Source organism: Lissotriton vulgaris, chromosome 4_1 (assembly GCF_964263255.1).
Source record: "Lissotriton vulgaris chromosome 4_1, aLisVul1.2, whole genome shotgun sequence".
Classification (NCBI taxonomy): Eukaryota; Metazoa; Chordata; class Amphibia; order Caudata; family Salamandridae; genus Lissotriton; species Lissotriton vulgaris.
In genome coordinates this window covers 166,007,876-166,032,155 of record NC_141691.1, presented here as the reverse complement: position 1 = coordinate 166,032,155, position 24,280 = coordinate 166,007,876, and the positions used below count along the sequence as shown (strand labels likewise).

At 43.1% G+C, this 24,280-nt stretch overlaps 1 protein-coding gene across 2 annotated transcripts in view; it reads right to left on the bottom strand.

The window, feature by feature from the left end:
* Positions 1–24,280, bottom strand: part of GUCY2F (guanylate cyclase 2F, retinal) — a 289,968-nt gene that overhangs the window by 163,205 nt on the left and 102,483 nt on the right. For both annotated transcript variants that reach the window (XM_086966735.1, XM_086966736.1), the window contains exons 5-6: positions 4,297–4,393; positions 833–976 (exon numbers count right to left, since the gene is read on the bottom strand). In XM_086966735.1, coding sequence (XP_086822861.1) covers positions 833–976; positions 4,297–4,393 — 241 coding nt within the window. The remainder of the gene's footprint in view (positions 1–832; positions 977–4,296; positions 4,394–24,280) is intronic.

Genomic DNA, 24,280 nt, shown 5'->3' with positions numbered 1-24,280 from the left:
GTCTGCATATATGTGCTGTAGCAGCGTGCAGACTATGTGGTTAATGTAAATGAAATATGGTTATATGTTTTAGCAATTTAAAATGTATCCTGAATCAAAAAAAGGCAGAAGTCTACACTGTGGAGCTGTTAAGGTTTTCAGCCTTGAGGCATTCTTTTTGGAATTCGAAATGATTTCCAGGCAACATTCATAAACCTGCCACATCCCCAGGTGTTCAGGTTTCTGAGAAGCCTTTCTGAATTCCACTTTAGTGTGGAAGAAAATAGACACGTAGGGACTTTTGATGTGACATACTCTTGTAAGAATTCTGAATTACAGAAGTAAGCCTTTATTTTCCAGGTGGAAAATATTTTTCCCCATTTTCCCAAACCACAGCCCTTTTCTCCCACCATATTTAATGGTTTCCATGGGAAGGCTGGAAATTGATTTACTCCTGCCTTCGTAGGAGTAAAGATGTGGCCTTTTCCAGGTTAAGAACAGGTCAAAGAAGAGCATGTGAATTCCATCAATCGAATAAGTTAGTGCATGTTCAAAAACTGAGTAGCTCTGTTATGCCAACTCACTACTCATATAGAAATCATTGTGCTAGAAATCCACGTGTGCATTCACAAAAAATACCTTCTGAGAGAAAAAGCATATTTTTGAGTGTGAGTCGAATCTACATATGCAACGAGAATAAAGATTTAGCAATGTGTGGAATGGTAACATTTCATTTAGAAATGAAGACTGCATTTTAACATTATACATGGGTAAGAAAGCAAGATAGGGAACATATTGAAGTTTACAGCATCTTGTGGGTGTATAAGATGTATAATCAGTTGCCGCGCCCCACCTCATAGACGGCCACATTTGAGTTTTCAAGGGTAGCAGGGGTGAGGCTCTTTACTGAATATGACCTCATTGGTGACTTGATGCTTCTACCATCTGACGCTCCTTGGCCGCTTCCACTGGCCCGGCTTCCATCTTTGCTCGATTTCTGTAAGTGAAGAGAAGAGAAAGGTCATCTGCAATGGTGTGTTCCCTCACATGCAAGAGCCATATCCAGTTGGGCACATGCCCTGGTTCCTCACAGAAAATACTGCCTCTCAAGGCATTCCATACAATTATTCTAAAATGGCGACTGTTTTCTCAGCCTTTATAGCTTTTTCTTCCCAAAAGTAGTGATTGTTAAAATGTTATGAAACAGACTTTATATATTTATCCTTACTACCTTTTATATGGTGTTAAAGGTGTCTATATGCAAAAACTATTTTTTTCCACAAACAATCCTATGCTGTTTCCAAGTTACAAAGAGCAAATTATTAACTTAGATCTAATTACAACATGTATCTGTTTTTTTTTTAAGTTAGGTATTGTTATAGAAAAGCGTAGTATTTTTTTAATGAAGACTTTTGGTGAGCTTAGAATTACCTTTATTAATTCAATTCAAAACGTTTTTATTTCGATACACATATCATAAAAGACTATACATTTAAATTTAAAAAAGTTTAAGAAACATGAACATTCCATTCTCATATGAGTGACAGAACAACACAGCAAAATAATTGATCATCAAGTTAATCCATCCAATACACAATAGTTTATCTAAAAACAGAATAAAAGGCTATAAAAAATGTAGAAAAAGAATCCAGGGCCAGAATACAATGAACATCGCAGAATTAATTTAGCTATAAATATTCATAAATATGTTACAGCAACTTTAGTTCTGGCTTAACTTGTGCGCATGAATTACCCACATCCAGTGTAGAAATTTAGCGACAGCAATGTAAATGTAAATGTATTGCGACTTATATAGCGCACGTATCACCCGAAGGCATCAAGGCGCTTGCCTTGGGAACCCGTCCTGGCTTTTTCCCTGTGAGATAACCCCTACTGGGCATCCCCAAGGTGAAAGCCAGGCATCCCGCAGCGGGTGGGCTGCCGTAGTGGAGATTAAGCAAGCTATTGCCCAGAGTTGCAGCGTGGGACCCCATGATTAGATTAGGCACCAGGCGAGAATTATCGAGTCCGTGGACATTTTTGGTCTCAGGACCCTGCCACGTCAGGAATTGAACCCTGGTCCCGGGCCAGACCTCTGCATCAGGGTCTGCCACTCTAATCAGTGAGCCACACTCGTCCACCCAATAACAGTGGGTTCTGAACAATCTGTTTTAAGTATCCTTAGTGCCTCTGAACCAGTGACAGACAGATAGGCTTCAACCACGTGTACCTAGGATATTTGTACTCTGGGCAAATAAACAGGATATGTGCTATACTTTCCGGCTGAGAAGGACAAAATGGGCAACTTTCGCTGGTTTTGGCATGCCATTTGCCGGTGAAAGAGTTGACAGGAAGCGTCCCCACCCTGAATTGGTGGTACCGTTTCCTATCACAGGGAAGTGTGATAAAATCCCAGTACCCTTCGTAAGCGATATCATGTTTAGCTCCAGGAAGGCTCTTGTAAGTGATGGACTAATGCAGATCCTAAAACCTTTCATAGAAACCATGGTCCAATATAACTCCTTGAAGGCCTTTCAAGGCGGAAAAGGATTAGCAGTGGGATTCTCAAAATGACGTAGTAGCTGCTGAAAAAGTTATAAATATCACACACAAATTTTCACATAGTCATTTTTTCTAAAGGTTGATCTAAATATAAATAATTAAAGACTTGAAAAGTAACTTTTGAAAAATAACAAAGATTATTTTTTTTACATTTAAACAAAAAATATTAACACTTAAGTAAACATGGACATTTTAAAAAGCTTTAAGCCTTAATAAAAATGTATATAAGTTACCAATGGTTGTAATTGCACTTCAAGAGGCCAGAAAAGTGTCACCTAGATTCAACCCCTCTTCATGCGGGATGTCCCTAATTCATCGTGCAGGACAAAATCCCTTACCACAGGCAAATTCTCCTGCCGCATCAACATACATCTTAGAGACAATGGCCTGTTAAGGATGTGTCCTTGAAGAATTTGAATCATGCCGCTGAGGTTTCCAGAGCTTCCTCCTTCCTCCAACTTCAGCAAAGGACCACGCTCTGTTTAATACACAAAGGACCCCTATTTCGAGCTGCCTGTAGCATCACCCTCGGGGCATATACCCTGCCATGCAACTATATCCCAGTTGGTGTGTCTGAGCCCAGAACTATCACATCAGCAATCTTCAAGCCCGATAGTTCTGGGCCCCAAGACGTCTGTCCTGAACTTCCCCACTGAGCTGCAGCGGTTGCTGGCAGATGTTGCAACCTGCCCTTGCCTCCATCTTGCATTCTTCAGCTGGGTGGAGCAGAAGAAGAAGGTCTTGTTAAACCTAAAGGAAACCTGTCCTCCTTTAGCCTGATGCCTCCCTGTCAACCCTACGACATGCAAAGGTACCCCCTCAGCATAATTTACCAATTGTTTCAAGCAGGTGCTAAATGTTTGAATATTTCGGCCCGTATTTTCCCTTGAATGACGAAAAACCTTCAAAACTGAACACAGTGCTCCAGTTCTGCATGTTATTCTCCAATCCTGAGGGAAAACTTGTAATCACATATTCTCACTGGGAGATATCACCAGGAATTAATTGTTAATTCCGGTCCTAATATCTACCTGTGGAAATAACAGATAACTCATTATGGAGCTCAAAAGTATTCCTTGACTGCAACCTTTCCTGCGTGATAAAAAAAATTTTCCCCTACAGATCGTCTTCGGCTGATTTGATGCATCAGGTGTGAAAATTGTTCATTTAGATCGCTAGGTCCAAAGCTGTGGAATGACCTTTCATTGCAACGACAGTGTATACAAAATCACCTGCTTTTTGGCCCTGAAGTTTTTCTTTTTCTACTAACCTCTTTCTTTCTCCAGTTCCACGAAAGTTCACAAAGTTTCTTTTAGTTCCTGTCTGGAGTTTCTTTTTGGAGCCACCATGCTTCCACGGTGTGAATTCAGTACTATATACAAATATATGAAATCATCTGGCTTTGCCTTGGTTTTTTGTCCGACTTGGTTTAAGGAGAGCTAACTCCCTTAGTATTATACGCATACAGTTTCGGAGGAGACTTGTTACAGACACCCACAATCTTTTTCAGGAAGAGAACTACTTTTACAAGAGTTGGGGTAACACCAGGACTACTTTTTTAAGGCTCTAAAGTCAACTGTCTGGGGCTGAAGTAGGTATGTCCTCAAGTGAAAGACTCTCAGGCATATTTGGTCACTCATGGACCACTGTTGGGTGGGATGGCTGATTCTGGTTTCAGTCTAACTTTTTAACACGTTCAAGTTCTTGTGTATTTTTGAATAGCTGGGACTCACTCAATACGCACAAACACCTTACCTTCATACTTAACTGTGGGTTGATGAATGTCACATCATCCAATGTCAGCAGAATTTTGTTTGGTCCTCTAACTAACTTTATTTTGTTTATTCGACGTCTGAAATATAAAAGAAATAAGGCAAGACACGGCATCATAAATTTGAATCAAAATTGTTCTTTGGGAGAAATACAGCTTAACGTCATTAAGAAGAATGTCCACATTGAAGAACATCACCCTAGTGAAACTATTTTAGTGAGCTACATAAATGAGAACATATCCTCAAAACACACTAGAAAAAAGGGGCCCATGGCGGATAATAACAACACAGGAAAATAGATACAAAAATGGAAGGGGGAATAAACACTAGGGCGCTGTTTGGCAGTAGAGAATACACTAGGGTTGAGACAGGGTGGTTGTGCTAGGGTAAACGTTCAAAGGTCCAAAGTTATGACATGAGTAAAGGTACCAGGGTATAGGCAGGGGTGGATAAAACAGAGTATAAAATGTACTAAAGAATAGGCAAGGGGTAGAGATACTGGTTAGAGACACTAGGATACAGGAAGGAGTAGTGGTAATAAGGCATAGAAAAAGGTATCCTTACTCGCGTTTAGGTAGGAGAAGCTATAGATGGGTAAAACACAGGGTAGTGGTGGGGTGAGTTAGGGGTAGAAAACAGAGTTAAATAAAAAGTCATAATTAATGACATTGAAAGGAGGAAAATACAAAGTGAGTAGAATTCAGAGGCAGCGCTAAGAGGTGCCATTCACTGAGGCCTAAATTCTCCAAACGAAAAACCTTGCATTAAAAAATATTAATACATTGCAATTGATACTGTTTAAATGTTTCCCTGACAGTGACTTGTATTGTGCTGTGTAACTTCAGATCCACTTCAGTGCGTACTGGACGCAGGCAAGGACAAGTTCCGGGCAGGGCGGGGCCTAGGGTCAAGATCCGGGCAGGAGTCAGCCCAAGGTCAAGATCCAGGCAGGAGTGGGCCCAGGGTCAAGAAGATGCAGCAGGTGCAGTGTCTTGCACCTGAGACAGCTGTTGCTTCCGTATGTTGGTTGATGACTTATACTGCAGCAAGAAGAAGAAAGGCAGTAAACACCTTCATACTAGGAGTCAGAAAGATAGGATTAATTTAAATGTTTAAAGTTATGCAAAGTGACAGTGCTGGGGCCAGAAGCATGAAGAGTTTTCCTAGGAGGCTGCTTCATGTGTCTGGGGTGTTAGGACCATATTTATATATGTTCCCTGGAAAAAAAGACTAAATGTTCAGAAGAAAACTTCACAATGTTTCGGGTACTAGAGTGGCTCTGACAAGAGCTGTTGCGTTGGTTGTGTGTATATGGTTGCTATACAGAAGAACGGATGAAGAGTTTCAGGTTATTTACAAAACACCCTATTGACCTCTAATAGAGCCATTTTAGTTAGAAAATTCAAAAAAAATCATAGGTTACGTAGAAGTTATAGTTGGAAAATTAAATTTCAAAAACCTTAGAAATTCACACAAAAGAAACAAAAGTTACCAGGACTTTATTGTTAAGAATTAGCATTTAAAAAAGCTTAGAAATTAACTGAAAAAAAACAAAGGTTACAGGGACGTTACAGTTAGGAAATAAAATTAAAGAGAACCTTAGAAATTCACTGAAAACAAATTTCTCTGGTTTTGTATGAGTGAAGTATCAGCCTAAATATAACGTCCCTGCAACCTTTTTTTTTTTTCAGTGAATATATATTAGACCTCATGCAATACTGGGCTAAAAAGACCACCGCACCAAGCCATGCATGGAGGAACCGACAAGGTTGATTTTGTCCTACTCTCGACAGGAAAAACAGATTAGGTCTATTGTGAGAGGGGACCCTGTGATTGGTAAGCTTGTACCCAATTATCCGGCTGTTACGTTTAAAAAAGCTAACAGCATGGGAAGTATGCTTACCAGTAACAACCTTGATACCAGAGCAAAAGGCAAATGGCTGATGGCAAAACAAGGATTCTTTAAATGTGCAACTTGTAAAGCTCGCCAATATGGTATGTACACACCCAGCTACACAATGGTGTTTAATACCAAGCCGCGGAGCATAGAACAACATCTCACATGCAGAACAGAGTATGCTGTATATGTCTTAACATGTAGTTGTAAGTCACAATATATTAGAAGCACAAAGTTACAGGCACATAAAAGAGTCTTACAACACATGCGAGCAATCACAAATAGTGATGATAGTTACCCTGTAGAGAGACTTTTTAAAAAGGTCCACAATAATGATTTGAAACATCATAAATATTTTGTCATAGACGCAGAGGGTCCCCAGAAAAGAGGAGGGGATAGAGAGCTAAAACTTAGAAGAAAGGAGACATCGTACATTCTGGAATTAGACTCTAAATACCTCAGGGGACTAAATACCAGTGAAGATTTCCACACGTTTCTGTGACAGAAAAGAATAGATATGAATTGGTAAACTTTAATTGTGTGCAACGTTTTATAAACATACGTCGCGATTTTCTATACACTGCTTTTTATGTATAGATATATATTTTTTCCAAGGGAGATATTTAAATATTTATATTTTTATTTATAGAGGTACATTTTAGGACTATTTATGTATTTTTATATGATATTTATGATTTGATTTTAGACATGGAATTGTGGAAAGTATATTTTATACATCTATATTTATGGTCTGAGGTCCCAATATATTATGATAAATATTTATTATGTTTATAGTCCTTTGCTTCGTTTTGTTTAGCAGTTGGAGCCTCGGACTGTGAGCACGCTGGAGCTGCTCCTCTCGTAATTCTCCTTTGCCAGCAACTCGCGGTACCCGCTCCGCGGGTCCCGCTTCGCGTTTGGGTACTTTGTCAGCGCTGCTGGAATAGCGCTGAGACTTCTAAGATCTTTGTCAACTGTGCCTCTGTGGTGTGGGGTGTGCAGGGCTGCGAGCGAGGTCAGGCGTGGACTTCAAGTCCCAGGAGCGCCTGACACTCGGCATTACCAGCAGCTGACCCGCTCTCCCTGCTGGCTCCTCCCCCGCCTCAGCGCGGCTAAATCCAGCTCGGCTGCCTTCCTGACTGTTTCCTCACCTGTGCTTCGTTTTGTTTAGCAGTTGGAGCCTCGGACTGTGAGCACGCTGGAGCTGCTCCTCTCGTAATTCTCCTTTGCCAGCAACTCGCGGTACCCGCTCCGCGGGTCCCGCTTCGCGTTTGGGTACTTTGTCAGCGCTGCTGGAATAGCGCTGAGACTTCTAAGATCTTTGTCAACTGTGCCTCTGTGGTGTGGGGTGTGCAGGGCTGCGAGCGAGGTCAGGCGTGGACTTCAAGTCCCAGGAGCGCCTGACACTCGGCATTACCAGCAGCTGACCCGCTCTCCCTGCTGGCTCCTCCCCCGCCTCAGCGCGGCTAAATCCAGCTCGGCTGCCTTCCTGACTGTTTCCTCACCTGTGCTTCGTTTTGTTTAGCAGTTGGAGCCTCGGACTGTGAGCACGCTGGAGCTGCTCCTCTCGTAATTCTCCTTTGCCAGCAACTCGCGGTACCCGCTCCGCGGGTCCCGCTTCGCGTTTGGGTACTTTGTCAGCGCTGCTGGAATAGCGCTGAGACTTCTAAGATCTTTGTCAACTGTGCCTCTGTGGTGTGGGGTGTGCAGGGCTGCGAGCGAGGTCAGGCGTGGACTTCAAGTCCCAGGAGCGCCTGACACTCGGCATTACCAGCAGCTGACCCGCTCTCCCTGCTGGCTCCTCCCCCGCCTCAGCGCGGCTAAATCCAGCTCGGCTGCCTTCCTGACTGTTTCCTCACCTGTGCTTCGTTTTGTTTAGCAGTTGGAGCCTCGGACTGTGAGCACGCTGGAGCTGCTCCTCTCGTAATTCTCCTTTGCCAGCAACTCGCGGTACCCGCTCCGCGGGTCCCGCTTCGCGTTTGGGTACTTTGTCAGCGCTGCTGGAATAGCGCTGAGACTTCTAAGATCTTTGTCAACTGTGCCTCTGTGGTGTGGGGTGTGCAGGGCTGCGAGCGAGGTCAGGCGTGGACTTCAAGTCCCAGGAGCGCCTGACACTCGGCATTACCAGCAGCTGACCCGCTCTCCCTGCTGGCTCCTCCCCCGCCTCAGCGCGGCTATAATTCTCCTTCCTAATCCAGCAACGCGGGAGCGCGCGGGAGCGCGCCGGGAGAAGCCCGGGACAAGGGCGGGACCGTCTGAGGCCGTCAGAGGCCGAAGGAGGCTGGGCTGGGCCCCCTCCCTTGGTTTTATAGTTGCTATATATCCTGTTTTGTTGTTTTCATAAGCTGATTTCGTATTTTAACGATTTTGTTAAATTTGATATTATACTTTATAATTGCTATTTTCTTAATCTTTCCCCCCTTCCCTTTAAAATAGTCTCATGACGGCTAAAAAATTACGTTCTGGACGAGTGATTGTGGGGAGATCTGGGTCTAAAACTAAATCTAATCCCCTACGAAACAAAATAGCGTCTACGATGCAGTTGAAGGGCCAATGTCAGCTCTTTAATCTTTGGGACAAAGGGAAAGATAAACCCACAGATTCACAGTCCACGAGCGAAATTCCAGGTTGCAATGTAGCGGTGTCAGTTAATGAGGTCATTAATGTCTCCTCTAGTCTAAGTATGGTGGCCAGTCAATCTTTGCCAATTGTAGTCAGTTCGGAAGAATTAAGGGGCTTACCTTTGTCTTCAAATAATGTACAGCCAAATCAGAATAATTACCTGAATTCTACGGGCAGTATGCCTACAAAATCTGAAGATATTGCTCCCGCATCGGCTACATTAAGGGAAACACTTAAAGTTATATCCCCTGTAGTAGGGAATGAATTCACTCTGCCTGATATTGATTTATCAGCTCATAGGGCGCGGGTGGAAGTGTTTCAGGGGATCTCTACAGGTGTTCCTGTGGAGGAAGTTATTACAATTTCAAGTACTGGTCCCCTAAGTAGTACTCCCTCTAATAAATTGGATTTCTCCCTCCCACAATTAAATCTTACAACCTGTTCAGGCCCTGTGTTGAACAATTTAGCGGAGGGTTCTCCAAATATTAACGGGAGACTAATTTCTAATTCCTTGTCATCTCTGGAATCAGTCTTGTCTTCGATCTTAAGATTGCTGGAAAAATTTGTGGGAGGCTCGGAATGTATCTTCGATACCGTAACACAGATTCTGCAAGTTCTGATATTAAACAGAGAAGAACTAGTATCAGATCCTTCTAGTCCAGTGGCCCCACGGTTGATGCCACAGAAAATAAGTGCTCCTTGTTCTCCAGTAGAGTTGGATGTAGAGCTTTCTTCTCCTTTGTTAGAAAGTCAAAAGGAAAGGCAGCCTATAGTACTCTCAACTATCTCTAAATCCTCTAAAGCGGTTTCGGCTGGCGCTAATTGTATAGCCCCGCTTAGAGACGAGATAGAAGTAATAACAACTCCCCCTCCTGATGCCAAATCTGATTTGCCTTCCCTCTTTCCAATATTTTCTTTGCCATCAAAAAAGGAAGAGGAAATTCCTAAAGGAAAAACGGGATTGATGGGAAATACGAGTTCTCAGAAACATAAAAAGATTAGAATGAAGAAGAGGAAACCTATTCGTAGGTTTGCTAAAAAAAGACAGAGGAAACTTCTTTTTGATAATAATGTGGAGGTAAATATAGATGACCCCCCGCAGGCGGAGCAGTGTCTTACCCCTAAGGTTGAAATTAGGGTGGTATCGCCTAAAGAAGATGCCACCTCCTCTGGGTTTGGTCCAGTAAACTTAACTAATCCCTTTCTTCCTAAGGTTTCTCTCCCATCTACTAATCCCTTTTCCTATTGTAAGGTTAGTCAAGATCCTTGCCAAGCTTTATCCAAGATTACCCCACCATTTGTTATTCTTCCCCCTTCTAATTTAAACCCTATAGCAGTACCCTTTCAGGCTCCATCCTTAACGACAGTTGTCCTTCCAAAGGAAAAAACAATTGTGGATACATTATTCCTTGATTTCTCGCCCCTTTTTGAACCAGATTTAATTTTGAATAGATCTGCCCTGTTACTCTGTTTTAAAGAGATCGAAGGTTTGAAATTAGTTCAAACCTCCGATCTAGATGTTGTACTTCTCCTCAAATCTTATGCGGGGAAACCTTTAAGATCAACAAGGGTGAAATTTTATTCAAAAGTTGTGTTGAATCTTGTTTTACAATGGGCTGAGGAATTACAAATTAGAGGGATAGATGTGATGCCTCATTTTGGGGAAAAACGTATTGTAAATAGTGCGATTAATCCCGTATTATCATTTTCCTCCAATTTTGATGCGCGATTGTCAGATTGGTCTAATCTCGGATCTGAGAACCTAAAAGTTTGTGTGGCTAGCAATGAAAGGCTGGTTTCTTATAAAAACCCTCCCCTCAAACAAACAGTGAAGGATGATCAATTTAAATGGAGTTGGCTCCCGGGAGTTCTTGCGAGTAAATCCGCTCCCCGCTCCAGTCAGGATTCCAATTTTTAACAGGGAGCTGAGATTTATCTCATGGAACACGGCCGGTTTTAAAGATAATAAGGATAAATTGGGTTTCCTTCATGCTCAAAAGGCAGATATAATCTGCTTGCAAGAAACTTGGGTTGATGGAAGTGTTATTTTGGATAAAGATTATTTTGTTTTGGATTGTAGCGCAACCAGCACTAGAAGAGGCCATGCTAAGGGAGGATTAGCATGTTTATTATCTAATAGATTGCAATGGAACTTTACTCATTATTTGGATCCAGGAAAAATGTTTCAAGCAATAACTTTGAAAGATGTTTTTGAAGATTGCCCTAATAGATTGCTGATTGTGCTAAATATTTATATTCCTCCCAATTGTTGTTTTAATAATGGTTTAAAAACTTTATTCACTTTTTTAACAAAAGTTTTGGAGACCTCACCTACTCCGCATGTGTTAATGTTTGGGGATCTAAATTGTAAGGTATCTAACAGCGGGTTGGAGTTGTTTAGAAATATTCCGTTGGAAGAGTCTCTGAATATACCTTCAGCTCAATTTCCCCCAAATATAAAAACTGACAAAAGAGGTAAACTTATTTTAGATGGTTTACATAATGCGGATTGCTTAATTGTAAATGGGAGGCTTCCGTCTGATATTCCGGCAGCTTTTACTCATAAATCTAATAAGGGAAAATCTATTATTGATTTTATCATGATAGATTATGCCGGTTTTCACCTATTAAAAGATATGAAGGTCATTGAATCGAATCTTAGTGACCATAATGTATTGACGCTTTCTGTTTCTATTAGTCTTCAGAAAGTGGTTCCATGGAGGCTGGATATAGATTCTGTGAATTTTGACTCCAGTACAGGGAAATGTTTTTGGAACATCAGCACGGTGGAAAACCTGGCACCTCTCTTGTGTAATACTGTCGAGAATCTTCCTCTTTGGGAGGGGAAAGAGTTGTATTGTTTTGTAAAATTTTTAGACTCTGTAACATCTTGTGCAAAAGAAAAATCAGGTGGGAAACAGTCCCTTGTAGCTCCTTACCCTCTGCGGGCTATAAATAGAGAAATAAATAAAATTATAAGGGGGCAATTTTTATGTTTTACTCGAGAAGCTAAGTTTAGGTTATCTACCCTGAAAAGAAGGAGAGTTAGACTCAAGGCTCGCTTAAAACGCTCTAAGGAAGATGCCCTCTGGATTCAATTGAGGGAAGCTTCTTTTAATCATCAAAGTAAGACCTTTTGGTCCTTAATTGGCAAAGGATGCGGTACTAGAGCCAGTCCCACGCCCATTGCCATCGAGGAACAGGTATGGGTTCACTATATTGAAAAGTTGTACAGTAATAATAAGTCTCAAGGTATTAATGTTGAATTTGAAGATGCTGCGGCTATACTTGACGGTCCGACAGAAAAAGAAATCAAATGTGCCATTAAGAATATGCGTTCCTCAGGGGCGATGGGTCCTGATAAAATCCCAATACTAGTATTAAAAAAGCAGAGTGAACTCTGGAGTAAAATACTCTTTCCCGTGTTTAAATTCTGTTTTGCTAACGGAACAGTCCCCCCCTCCTGGAAAGGAAGCATTATTGTCCCTTTATATAAAAAAGGGGCAAGAGATCTCCCACAAAATTATCGGCAAATTGCCCTGCTTGATGCCATCGGCAAGGTGTTTGCAAAGTGTGTGCTTTCTTTAATTAACGATTGGGTATCTGAACATAATATTCTGCCTCTGGAGCAAACAGGTTTCAGACGAAATCATGGAACCTTAGATAACCTGACCGCATTGCAAGTTATCAATGAAAAATATGTGAAAGTGCGGGGTGGTCAGGTATATGGCGCTTTTATTGACTTTACCACCGCGTTTGATAAAGTAGATAGAAATCTGCTGTGGAGAAAGTTAGTTAATCTTGGTATGCCTGCTTCCCTAATTAATTTGGTCCGCGCCCTATATTCTGACACCTGGTGCAGAGTCTTACTTGGAGGTGATCGCGGCGCTTCCAAATTAATCCAAACATCTAATGGGTTGAAGCAAGGTTGCCTTTTGGCTCCATTGCTATTCTCATTGTACACTGCTGATTTACCCATCGCTCTTTCTGCATGCGCCGGTATTGCCCCATCTTTGGGGGGTGTTCAAATTGCATGCTTGATGTATGCAGATGACATCTTAATTTTGGATCTCACCCCAAAGGGCCTAAATGACCGATTGCACGCACCTCATAAATACGCCGAAAGTCATTTTCTATCAATAAATACGGCAAAAAGCAAGATAATTTGTTTTTCTGGTAGAAAGAAGCCTAAATGTTTTACCTTTCCATGGGTTGTAGGGGGGAAAAACTAGAATGTGTGAAATCTTATACCTTTTTAGGTAAAATTGTCACTCACAATCTAAGTGACAAACCACACATAGACAATAATTCCCGGAAGGCGATTTCCCAGGGAAAGAGCCTAGTCTCCCTATATAAAGCCACAGGTAGAAGGCATTTCTCTATTTTGTTAGATGTTTTTAGAGCGAAAGTACCAGCCTCCCTGTTATATGGCATTGAATTAGTTGATCTAAAAAAATGGAGTTTTCTAAACTCGGCAGAGGGAAAAATTCTTCGGAGTTTAATGTCTGTTGGCACTGTAAATTCGACTGCTTCCTTGCGTCAGGAATTGGGTTTACGCAGCAGTAGGGTTCAAGGTCTTGCTAGTATCATACGTTGGGTAGTAGCATTATCTAAAGGTGAACCCAATACCTTGAGAGACCTGATAAAAAAGGAATTGCTAGGATCTTTTAATGGCTTCTCTTCAATTGTAAAAAATTTCAGATTTGCTGTGTTGCAATTGAAACTGGATGAGGAGACTTTATTTTCACTCTCCTCTCATCAATTAAAAACAGTTTTGAAGTCAGCCTCTTGGGAATTGGGGTTTTGTCTTGATAGAGACTTTTGTTTAATGAAAAAAGGTTGTACGCCTGTTATTGAATCTTATACCCTGCGGAAAGCTCAACCATATATGTACTGGAACATCTCCCATGGCGTGAGACGCCTGGTGTACTTATTAAGACATAATTTGCTTCCACTAAAAGTTTTACAAGCCAGCTGGTATGGTTGTTCGGCACGCTGTGATCTTTGCCAATTACATGATCAGGATTTAGATCACGTGATGTTTGTTTGCCCTACACTGATGCCATGCAGGCGTAGATGGTTAAGATCAATCTGCTTACAACTTAATATACTATCAGCGTCTTCATTTAAGGCAGCCTTAATTAAACCTCCTAATGAAATGTTTGTTTGTAGACTGTACAACTTTTTTAAATGTTTTTTGGACTTGTATTAAGATATTTCTTGTGATTATGATGAAATTATCTTTTTGCTTTCCTTCTATTTTAATATTTGTGCTTTGTATGTATATGTTGTTTTTATGTGGACCTCAAAATGAGTTCCGTATCATAATAAATAAACTTTGAAACTTTAGTCCTTTGCAAATTTACACTCTATAAAGATATGATATCTTCCAGCTATTAGTTTGGTCAACAAGAAACAGAGAAAAAATACATGATGTCTTTTGCAGATTTATGAGAAAGAAACGCTCAAATGAGGTACTTATAAGTAGAATATATCTGCAAAATATGGTAGTTACTGAGGTGATGCACTGTTTACTGTTGTGTCTTTTTTTGGGTTCAGGGAGTAGGTTCAGCAAATTATTATTATTTTTCTGTATGTACAAAATATTATGGGTTAGCACGATTTTTCATTAATCAAGGTATTAGGACATGTTTGGAGAAATCTTTTTGATGATCGCCATATAATCAAGCAATTAAGCTGCAACCTCATGTAAACAACATTTGGATATATGAATCTTTGATTTCAAATCCGCACATTTTTAAATTTTACAGCTTGGAAGTGATGATCTGATTCACAGTGTGAGTGCGTTCCTACAAGCAGCGGTACGCTCACGTGCCTCCACAAGCAAATTTTAATGTGATAAATGTACTGGATGTATGACGGTACAACGCGGGCTATTACCACGCGTACCGTTACAACGCGTATTTTACAACGCAAGTCGTTACCACGACTTGCGCTGTAGGGTGCGGACTCAGGAATAGTTTAATTTACTATTCCAACACCAGTCCCGGTGGATAGTAGGGAAGGTGTTGGAATAGTAAATTAACTATTCCTTGTCCTTGAGCGCCCTCCAGCGCGAGTCGTAGTTACGACTTGCGCTGTAAGAGATGCGTTGTAATGGGTGGTTATAATTAATCATATTTTCACCATGCTGCGAATGCTGCTAAACACTTATTGCACTTTATTCATTTCATGCTGCTGATTTTGTATTCTCGCCTAACTTTATATTTGCACTACGCTATTAATGCTGCTAGACTTTGTATGCCCGTCCAACCATTTTTTAATGCTATTTTTATTATTTTATTTGGAAATTTACTGTTGTAGTATTGTATTTATATAGGATTTTAATTTGGATCTATGCGCTCTAAATTTTTTCCTTTTTTTTCCTGCTGGTGGTGATGAACTGTGCTTTTATGGATACTTCTATCCGAATAAAGAATATTTGAATTGAATTGAATTGAATTAGCAAACATATGTTTTTTTACCCCTCCATTTAAATCTGCCCCATGGCTTCCTGGATCTGCATGAATCTTGAGAGTCGTGCAATGGGCTTAACATGTTAACAGCCTCGAAACGTTATGCGGAATCATTAAATATTACCAAAGTTATTAGACTATAAAACCGCTTTTGCCTCCTCATCCCTTTTAACTTTGCTGCTCCTTCATTAATCTGGGTGACTCTTGGCATAGCAAGCAAACATACTAAATGTCTGCCAAATTTCATTTGGATTCAGCGAATTATGCAAAATGATGTCATAGTTATTAGCAATGGACATTTTTTGGCTCTTTCAAATGTGCCTCCCGTGACGAATCTGCATAAATTTAAACATACTGAGAGTAAAGTAAACATATTAAGCATCTGCTGGATTTTGTGCAAATGCGTCAGCGCTAACACTAAATGCAAATCAAAAATATACCTTTCCAACTGTTAAGATATCTATAAAATGTAACCCCTACATGCCCAGACAGGAACACTTTTTAAATGGTAACTGCTGAAAAATTACTGAACCAATTCACAACAAATCAAGCAAAGTCCATTCTTTCAGGGAAGTTCTACAGGAAACAAACACTTCATTTAAGTCAATCTTTGTCATGAATTGTTTCACTTTGAGGCACATTCATGTTCTCATCCAAGGCACTGCTATCAAAGTAGCAGTTAGTTTAACAAATCAAGAGTGTAGAACACTTCCAGTTATTTTGCATTTTTATGATCGAATGTGTTGAATGTCTTGAATAGTAAAACGCTCCTAGTAATATTGGTAGCAGTTGCAACCCGAAATAAGCAGCAGTGACGGGTAGGCACACATGCAGTCTCTTCCACAAAGACACACATATACTCACACAAATCCACATAATTCACAAGCGCACACATACACCCACCATTCATAAGCATATGCAAGCGCACACATCCTTTCACAACCCACACATGCGCAGGCAGATACATTCATACATACACTCATGAATTCATCATTCAGGTTGGTTGTTAGAAAAAAAAGAATGGCCTAACACCATGGGATTTTTCTCCCATGGTGTCGGGTTCATTTTTTAAAGTTTTTACTGTCCTTCATTCCCAAGAATTATTCTGGTGGTGATGGACAGAAAAAAAAGCCATCCCTTTTAAATAGGGAAAACCATAGGATGGCTAACCTCCGACAACCCATACTCCATAGGTTCTTCAGGGGTAGATTTAGGCAGATGGAGTACATTTTACTCCTTCGACGTAAACCTGGCAGTTCACCTGACTAAGGGCCTGGTTTAGAGCTTAGCAGACAAGGTAGTCTTTCACCATTGTGAAAAAGTACCCTTGCCACCAAACTCTAATTTATGCCCTTATTACCTTCACTTAGGAAATCCCCCTCTTTTTAGGTGTTAGGTTTTGAAGTGTACATACTCCCTCCCTCCCAGCCCTAACATTCAACCTCTGACTGGGGTAAATTCGCTACACCCAGCCACATTCTTTATCTACTGGTGTAAATCTCTGAATGTGAATCAGGATTTGGGAATCAGCCATGTAGATGGCTTCTTATGCACTTAAAATGAACTTTGGTGTTGTATAATAGGATGAGAATTTGATTCTATTTAAGTATTTAAATACATATTAAATGTACAAAATGACTGAGTTCCTCATTTAGAGTTTGGCGGGTAGCCCACAGCCTGGCAGGGTTGTGGAGGTCATGGCAGGCAGCAGTCTGGCCATGACTTCTGCCACCCTAGCTGACTACTGACTGCCGTATTCAGAGATCGGCTCATATAAAGGCACTAAACGTTTGTTGAGTAGCTGTCATCTTTCTTGCTGCCTCTCATCAGTCTTTGGGTTTTACAGAAAGAAACTTCCGGACTGGGAGTATGTGTTTTAAAACAAAATGCTAAAGACTCTGACACCCAAGTGTAGTATTCTCCTCTTACTATATATCTCATGTTATTCTTCTCCCTAGCTGCTCAGCCTGTGTGTGTGTTCTAAATGGAACGTTTAGTGTGTGAGCTATGTGTGGAAGGTTTGAGTGACTAAGAGAGAGTGACAGTTGGATGGATGGGGTTGAGCAGCTAGCAGGCTGCTCCCGGTAGGACTGTGATGGGACCTATCTAAGACCTTGATGGAGCTTATGGATACCTATTTACCTGCATTATCTTTACTACAATAAACCTACATTGACTACATCATACTGGTGTCATCCCTGATTACCACATATTATTTTTGGTGACGAGGATGGGATACGTTGCTCGTGGGCTGTAATGAAGTTCAGGAATTTTCTTTGGGGAAAGAGATTTTGCATTAAGACTGATCATAAACCTCTTGTGTTTATCCTTAGTGGGAGGAATGTGAGAGGATTCACACCTAGAATTGCACGTTTGTCCTCCAAGTTGCTTCAATTTGACTTTCTTGTGGAATATATTCCTGGGAACAAGAATGGGTGTGCTGATTTCCTTTCTCGTTCTTCTGACACAATTGACAAGGATATTGATATGGATGAAGAAGATAAGGATCAATATTTGGTTGCTGCTATTGATCTTCCTCAGTTGTGTGCGGTGTCTGAGAATGAGTGGAGACAGGCTCTTCTTCTTGACATGACTTTGCAGAAGGTTGTTACCTTCATTAAGAATGGATGGCCTAAGGAAGGAAATCTTGCCTTTGATCTCAAGACCTTTCTACAAGTTGCGGATGAGCTTACGATTGAGAGTGGGTTGGTTTTAAGAGATGATAAATTGGTTCCTCCACTGGTCCTGAGAGATAGGTTGATTAAATGTGCGCATGAAGGACATTTAGGTGCGACTTTGACTAAGAGGAGAGTACGTCTTTCTTTCTGGTGGCCTTACATGGATAGGGAGATTGATGAGTTTGTTAAGGGCTGTGTTATCTGCTCTAGCTGCGATAAAATTGTGAAACTGCGTACCCAGCCTTTGTCCCCCATTGAGTAGCCATCTGCACCTTGGGTGAAGCTTGGTTTGGATATCGTTGGGCCTTTCAATGCGCTTGATTCTTCTTCTAGATTTGTAGTGGTCCTTATGGATTATTATTCAAAATGGCCGGAGATTAAGTTTGTCAGGGAGGTTACTGCTAGAACTGTTGTTGACTTCCTCCGTGATGTTTTTTTAAAAGAAGGGTTTCCGGAATTTCTAGTTACGGACAATGGTACTCAATTTGTTTCGTTGGAGGTTGAAGATTATTTGAACAAGTGTAGCATCAAGCACTTGAAGAGTTCTTTATATCATCCGGAAACTAATGGTCTTGTAGAACGGATGAACAAAGTTTTGGGGGAATGCATACAGTGGGCTCTAAAGAATGGTTGTGTTGTCAGCAGTTCAGTGAGAAGCATGCTTTGGTTCTACAAGACCATGCCTCATTCCACCACTGGCATCTCACCTTTTGAGTTGTTACGAGGCCGGAAAGCCTCTACTTTGTCTTGTCCTGGTTGGATGTCTAAGTGGGTGAAAGGTGGACGGTGGAATGATGATGTTGTAAGGTCTAATGTGGAATCTGTTCAATCTAAACAAAAGGCGTATTTTGATAAGAGGAAAAATGTAAAGGTGGTTGATTTAGTTCCTGGAGATTATGTCTCCATTAAGAAACCTGTTCATGTTAAAAAGGGTTTTTCTAAGTTCAGTTCTCCTGTTGAAGTGTGTGATGTCAGAGGGAATTCTGTTAAACTGGTTAATGGGAATTGGTGGAACAAGAGCCGGTTAGTGAAATGTTCCTCGCCGGGTGAACCTTGTAATTCCTCTGCTGTCAGTCATTATCAAGATTGTACGGGACAATCAGTCCTGAGGCGCAGTTTACGTACTAGGGTGGTTCCTCATAGATTTAGAGTTTAAAGTTCTCTTATCCTCAAATTTAGTGTTTAAGTTCTTTTATCTGCCTGTTCCTGTTTCTTCTTTCTTTTTTCAGCTTTTCTCTCCTGCTTCCTTTTTCTTGTTTTCTTCTTCTTCACTGTTCCGATTTTTGTGTAACAAGTTACAGTATTATAATATTGCATTTTGATGAGAGATATTTAGCCCCTACACAGGAGTAAAACTTTACACTGGGTAAGTTTTCCCTACAAGAAAGTAGACTCTACATCATAGTATGTGGTGGGGATTGTTATGTCAAATTTTACGCTGAATTACATATGTACCCTTACGTGAGGGTGGACATTTGACTTGTTGCAGGGGTGGGACCCTGCGTGCTTAAGACGCCTTGCGCCGCACGATTTGTAAGCTTTTTCACACAGTTTTTCTCCATGTAATTGGAGTGATTTCACAAGTTGTTCCTGGTGGGGCAAGACATAAGGTGTAAGTCCTTATGTACTCATTACGTTTTATTTTAGGTTGTCCCTTTTTGGTTGACGGGGGGCAGAACATTTGGTACTAGTCCTTCTTGTCCACATTTACACTTTTTTTTGTCCAAAACACAGGACTTAGCTTTTGTGTCTCTTAGCTTGGTTTGGGACACGACACTGGGTTTTTAGTCCCTTAGTTTTTTGAATGAATTGTCTCTACATCGAGGCTACATATGTCTCTACATGGAGATCACATTCAGTTGTCCCTGTTAAGGGTGGGGGGCAGGACTTTGGGTAATAGTCCCTGCACATGTTGGTTGTTCCCTGTTTAGGCTGGGGGCAGGAAATTGGGTATTGGATACACTGTCCTTCTTTCCACATATTTATAAGGAGTTTCCCTACATGGGATTATCTACACTTTCTCTTCAATTTTGTTTGCCAATATTAAAGAAGGGAGATGGGTATTCTGTATTTCATTTATTTTTACCTTTTTCCCTTCTCTTTTTATTGCGTAGTTTCTATCCCTCCAGTGGTGTTATTATGTATATCATCCCTGGGTTATTGACTATGTTGCCTATCTTTTGACGAAACAACATCCTTTGCTGAGGTGTTTACAACTCTAGGATGTTTGGTACATATTCATCAACTTTTCTTATACTGGTTTGTTTACAGTTTTAAGATGTTAAATGTATCTATTTAGCTTGTACACTTATTCTTGTAGTTATAGACATTTTTAGTATTACCTTATCTTATATCCTTAAGCATATAGTTTCATGATGTTTAGCACTGTCTTTCTTTTATAAGGAAAGAGGTATGTAGTATTCTCCTCTTACTATATATCTCATGTTATTCTTCTCCCTAGCTGCTCAGCCTGTGTGTGTTCTAAATGGAACGTTTAGTGTGTGAGCTATGTGTGGAAGGTTTGAGTGACTGAGAGAGAGTGACAGTTGGATGGATGGGGTTGAGCAGCTAGCATGCTGCTCCTGGTAGGACTGTGATGGGACCTACCTAAGACCTTGATGGAGCTTATGGATACCTATTTACCTGCATTATCTTTACTACAATAAACCTACATTGACTACATCATACTGGTGTCATCCCTGATTACAACACCAAGGAGTTTGCTATCCCCGGGTGTGTGGGTCATTAGGTCTCGCCTACGCAGCGCGCAAGTACTGTTTAGGGGGACCTTTAGCCATCGCTCTGGACTTTTGACTAAACGCTTACATGTTTTCCATTGGTTTGTATTGTAACTCGCGCACGTTTGGTGATTCCCTTGCGGGAGCGAGCAGCGGCGCCGTCTGTTTTTATTTATCTTGATCACTCTTTCAAAACAGATGCCACCGCTCCTTGCTCCGGCAAGGGAAGCGCCAAACGTGCACTAGTGGCAAAATAACCCAATGCAAAACATGCATGCATTTAAGCAAAAGTAAACACACTGCATGTCTGGGCTCCGTTACCATGCAGAGACTGCTTGTTGTTTCTGATATTCGGCCTCTTTCTGCTCTCCCATGTGCCCCCTTCGAGATCCTCCTCTCCTTCCACATTCTGCCAGCACCCTCCTACCCAATAGTCCTCAACCACCACCACCACATCCACCATCACCACCACATCCACCACTATGTCCACCACCAAGTACACCACGTCCACCACCACCACCACGTCCACAACCACCACGTCCACCACCACCACCACCATCAAGTCCACCACCACCACGTCCACCATGTCCACTGCATCCACCACCACCACGTCCACCACCACCACTACGTCCATCATCACCACCACGTCTACACCTCCACCACCACCACGTACACCACCACCATGTCCACCACCACCACATCGTCCACCACCATGTCCACCACCATGTCCACCATGTCCACCCCGTCCACCACCACGTCCACCACCACCACCATGTCCACCAACGCCACCATGTCCACCACCACCATGTCCACCACCACCAACACGTCCACCACCATGTCCACCACCACCATGTCCACCACCACCATGTCCACCACCACCACCAAGTCCACACCACATCCACCACCACCACAACCACCATGTACACCACAACGTCCACCACAACGTCCACCACCTTCACCATCACCATGTCCACCACCACCACCATGTCCACCACCACCATGTTCACCACCACCACGTTCACCACCACCACCACAACCACCACCCTGTCCACCACTACCACCACATCCACCACCACCACGTCCATCAACACCACCACATCCACCACCACCACCACGTCCACCACCACGTCAACCACATCCACTACCACCATGTCCCCCACCACCGCATCCACCACCCCCCTGTTCACCAACACCACCACATCCTCCACCACCACCACGTCCACCACCATCACAACCATGTCCACCACCATATCCACCACCACATCCAACACCACATCCAACACAACCACCACCATGCCCATCACCACCAAGCCCACCACCACCATGTCCACCACCACCATGTTCACCACCACCACATCCACCACCACCACGTCCACCACGTCCACCATCACCACATGAATGAAATGAAATGAAATGAAAAAGGATTTATAAAGCGCATGGCTGCCCGAGAGCGTCCCAGTGCTGAGAGTGCACATTGACCAACACCACCACATCCCCCACCACCTCCACCACCACCATGTCCACCACCACATCGGCCATGTCCACCACCACATCGGCCATGTCCTCCACCCCACCACGTCCACCACCACATCCACCAACACGTCCACCACCACCATGTCCACCATGTCCACCATCACCATGTTGTCCACCATCACCATGTCCACCACCACGTCCACCACCACCACCATGTCCACCACCACCATGTCCAACACCACGTCCACCACGTCTAAAACCACATCCACCACGTCCAACACCACCACCACATCCGCCACCACCATGTCCAACCACCACATCCACCACCATCAATATGTACACCACCATGTCCACCACACCACCATGTCCACCATGTCCAACACCATGTCCACCACCACCACCACATCCACCATGTCCACCACCACCACGTTCACCACATCCACCACCCTGTCCACCACTACCACCACATCCACCACCACCACATCCACCAACCTGTCCACCACTACCACCACATCCACCACCACCATGTCCACCACATCCACCACCACCACCATGTCAACCACATCCACCACCACCACATCCACCATGTCCAGCATCACATCTACCACCACCACCACATCCACCACCACCAACATGTCCACCACCACCACCACGTCCACCACCACATCCTCCACCACCACGTCCACCACCACCACATCCACCACCATGTACACCATGTCCACCACCACCACCATGTCATCCACCATCACCATGTCCACCACCACGTCCACCACCACCACCACATTCACTACCACCATGTCCAACACCACGTCCACCACCACCACGTCCACCACCACCACCACGTTCACTACCACCATGTCCAACACCACATCCACCACCACCATGTCCACCACCACCATGTCCACCACCACCACTATGTACACCACCACGTCCACTACACCACCATGTCCAACACCATGTCCACCAACACCACCACATCCACCACGTCCAACACCACCACCACATCCACCACCACCACCATGTCAACCACATCCACCACCACCACATCCACCATGTCCAGCATCACATCCACCACCACCACCACATCCACCACCACCACCATGTCCACCACATCCACCACCACCACCATGTCAACCACATCCACCACCACCACATCCACCATGTCCAGCATCACATCCACCACCACCACCACATCCACCACCACCAACATGTCCACCACCACCACCACGTCCACCACCACATCCTCCACCACCACGTCCACCACCACCACATCCACCACCATGTACACCATGTCCACCACCACCACCATGTCATCCACCATCACCATGTCCACCACCACGTCCACCACCACCACCACATTCACTACCACCATGTCCAACACCACGTCCACCACCACCACGTCCACCACCACCACCACGTTCACTACCACCATGTCCAACACCACATCCACCACCACCATGTCCACCACCACCACTATGTACACCACCACGTCCACTACACCACCATGTCCAACACCATGTCCACCAACACCACCACATCCACCACGTCCAACACCACCACCACATCCACCACCACCATGTCCACCCTCACCACCACCACCACATCCTCCACCACCACCACGTCCACCAACACATCCACTACCACCACCACCACATCCACCACCACGTCCACCACCACCACATCATCACCACCATGTCCACCTCCACCACCACCTCCACCACCACGTCTACCACCACCACGTCCACCACCACCACCAAATCCACCACCACGTCCACCACCACCACCATGTCCACCACCACATCCACCACCACCACGTCCACCACCACCACCACTACATCCACCATCACCACCACATCCACAACCACGTCAACCACGTCCACCACCACATGAATGAATGAATGAATGAATGAATGAATGAATGAATGAATGAATGAATGAATGAGAACTAGAACATGGCTACCAAAGGCCTCCCAGGGCTAAAGACAAAGTAAATTACCGACAAAAGGAGCATCGGGGAACAGCAAGGTCTTCAGATATTTACGGAAAGAGAGATGCTTGGTCTTGAGTCGAATAAGATCTGGAA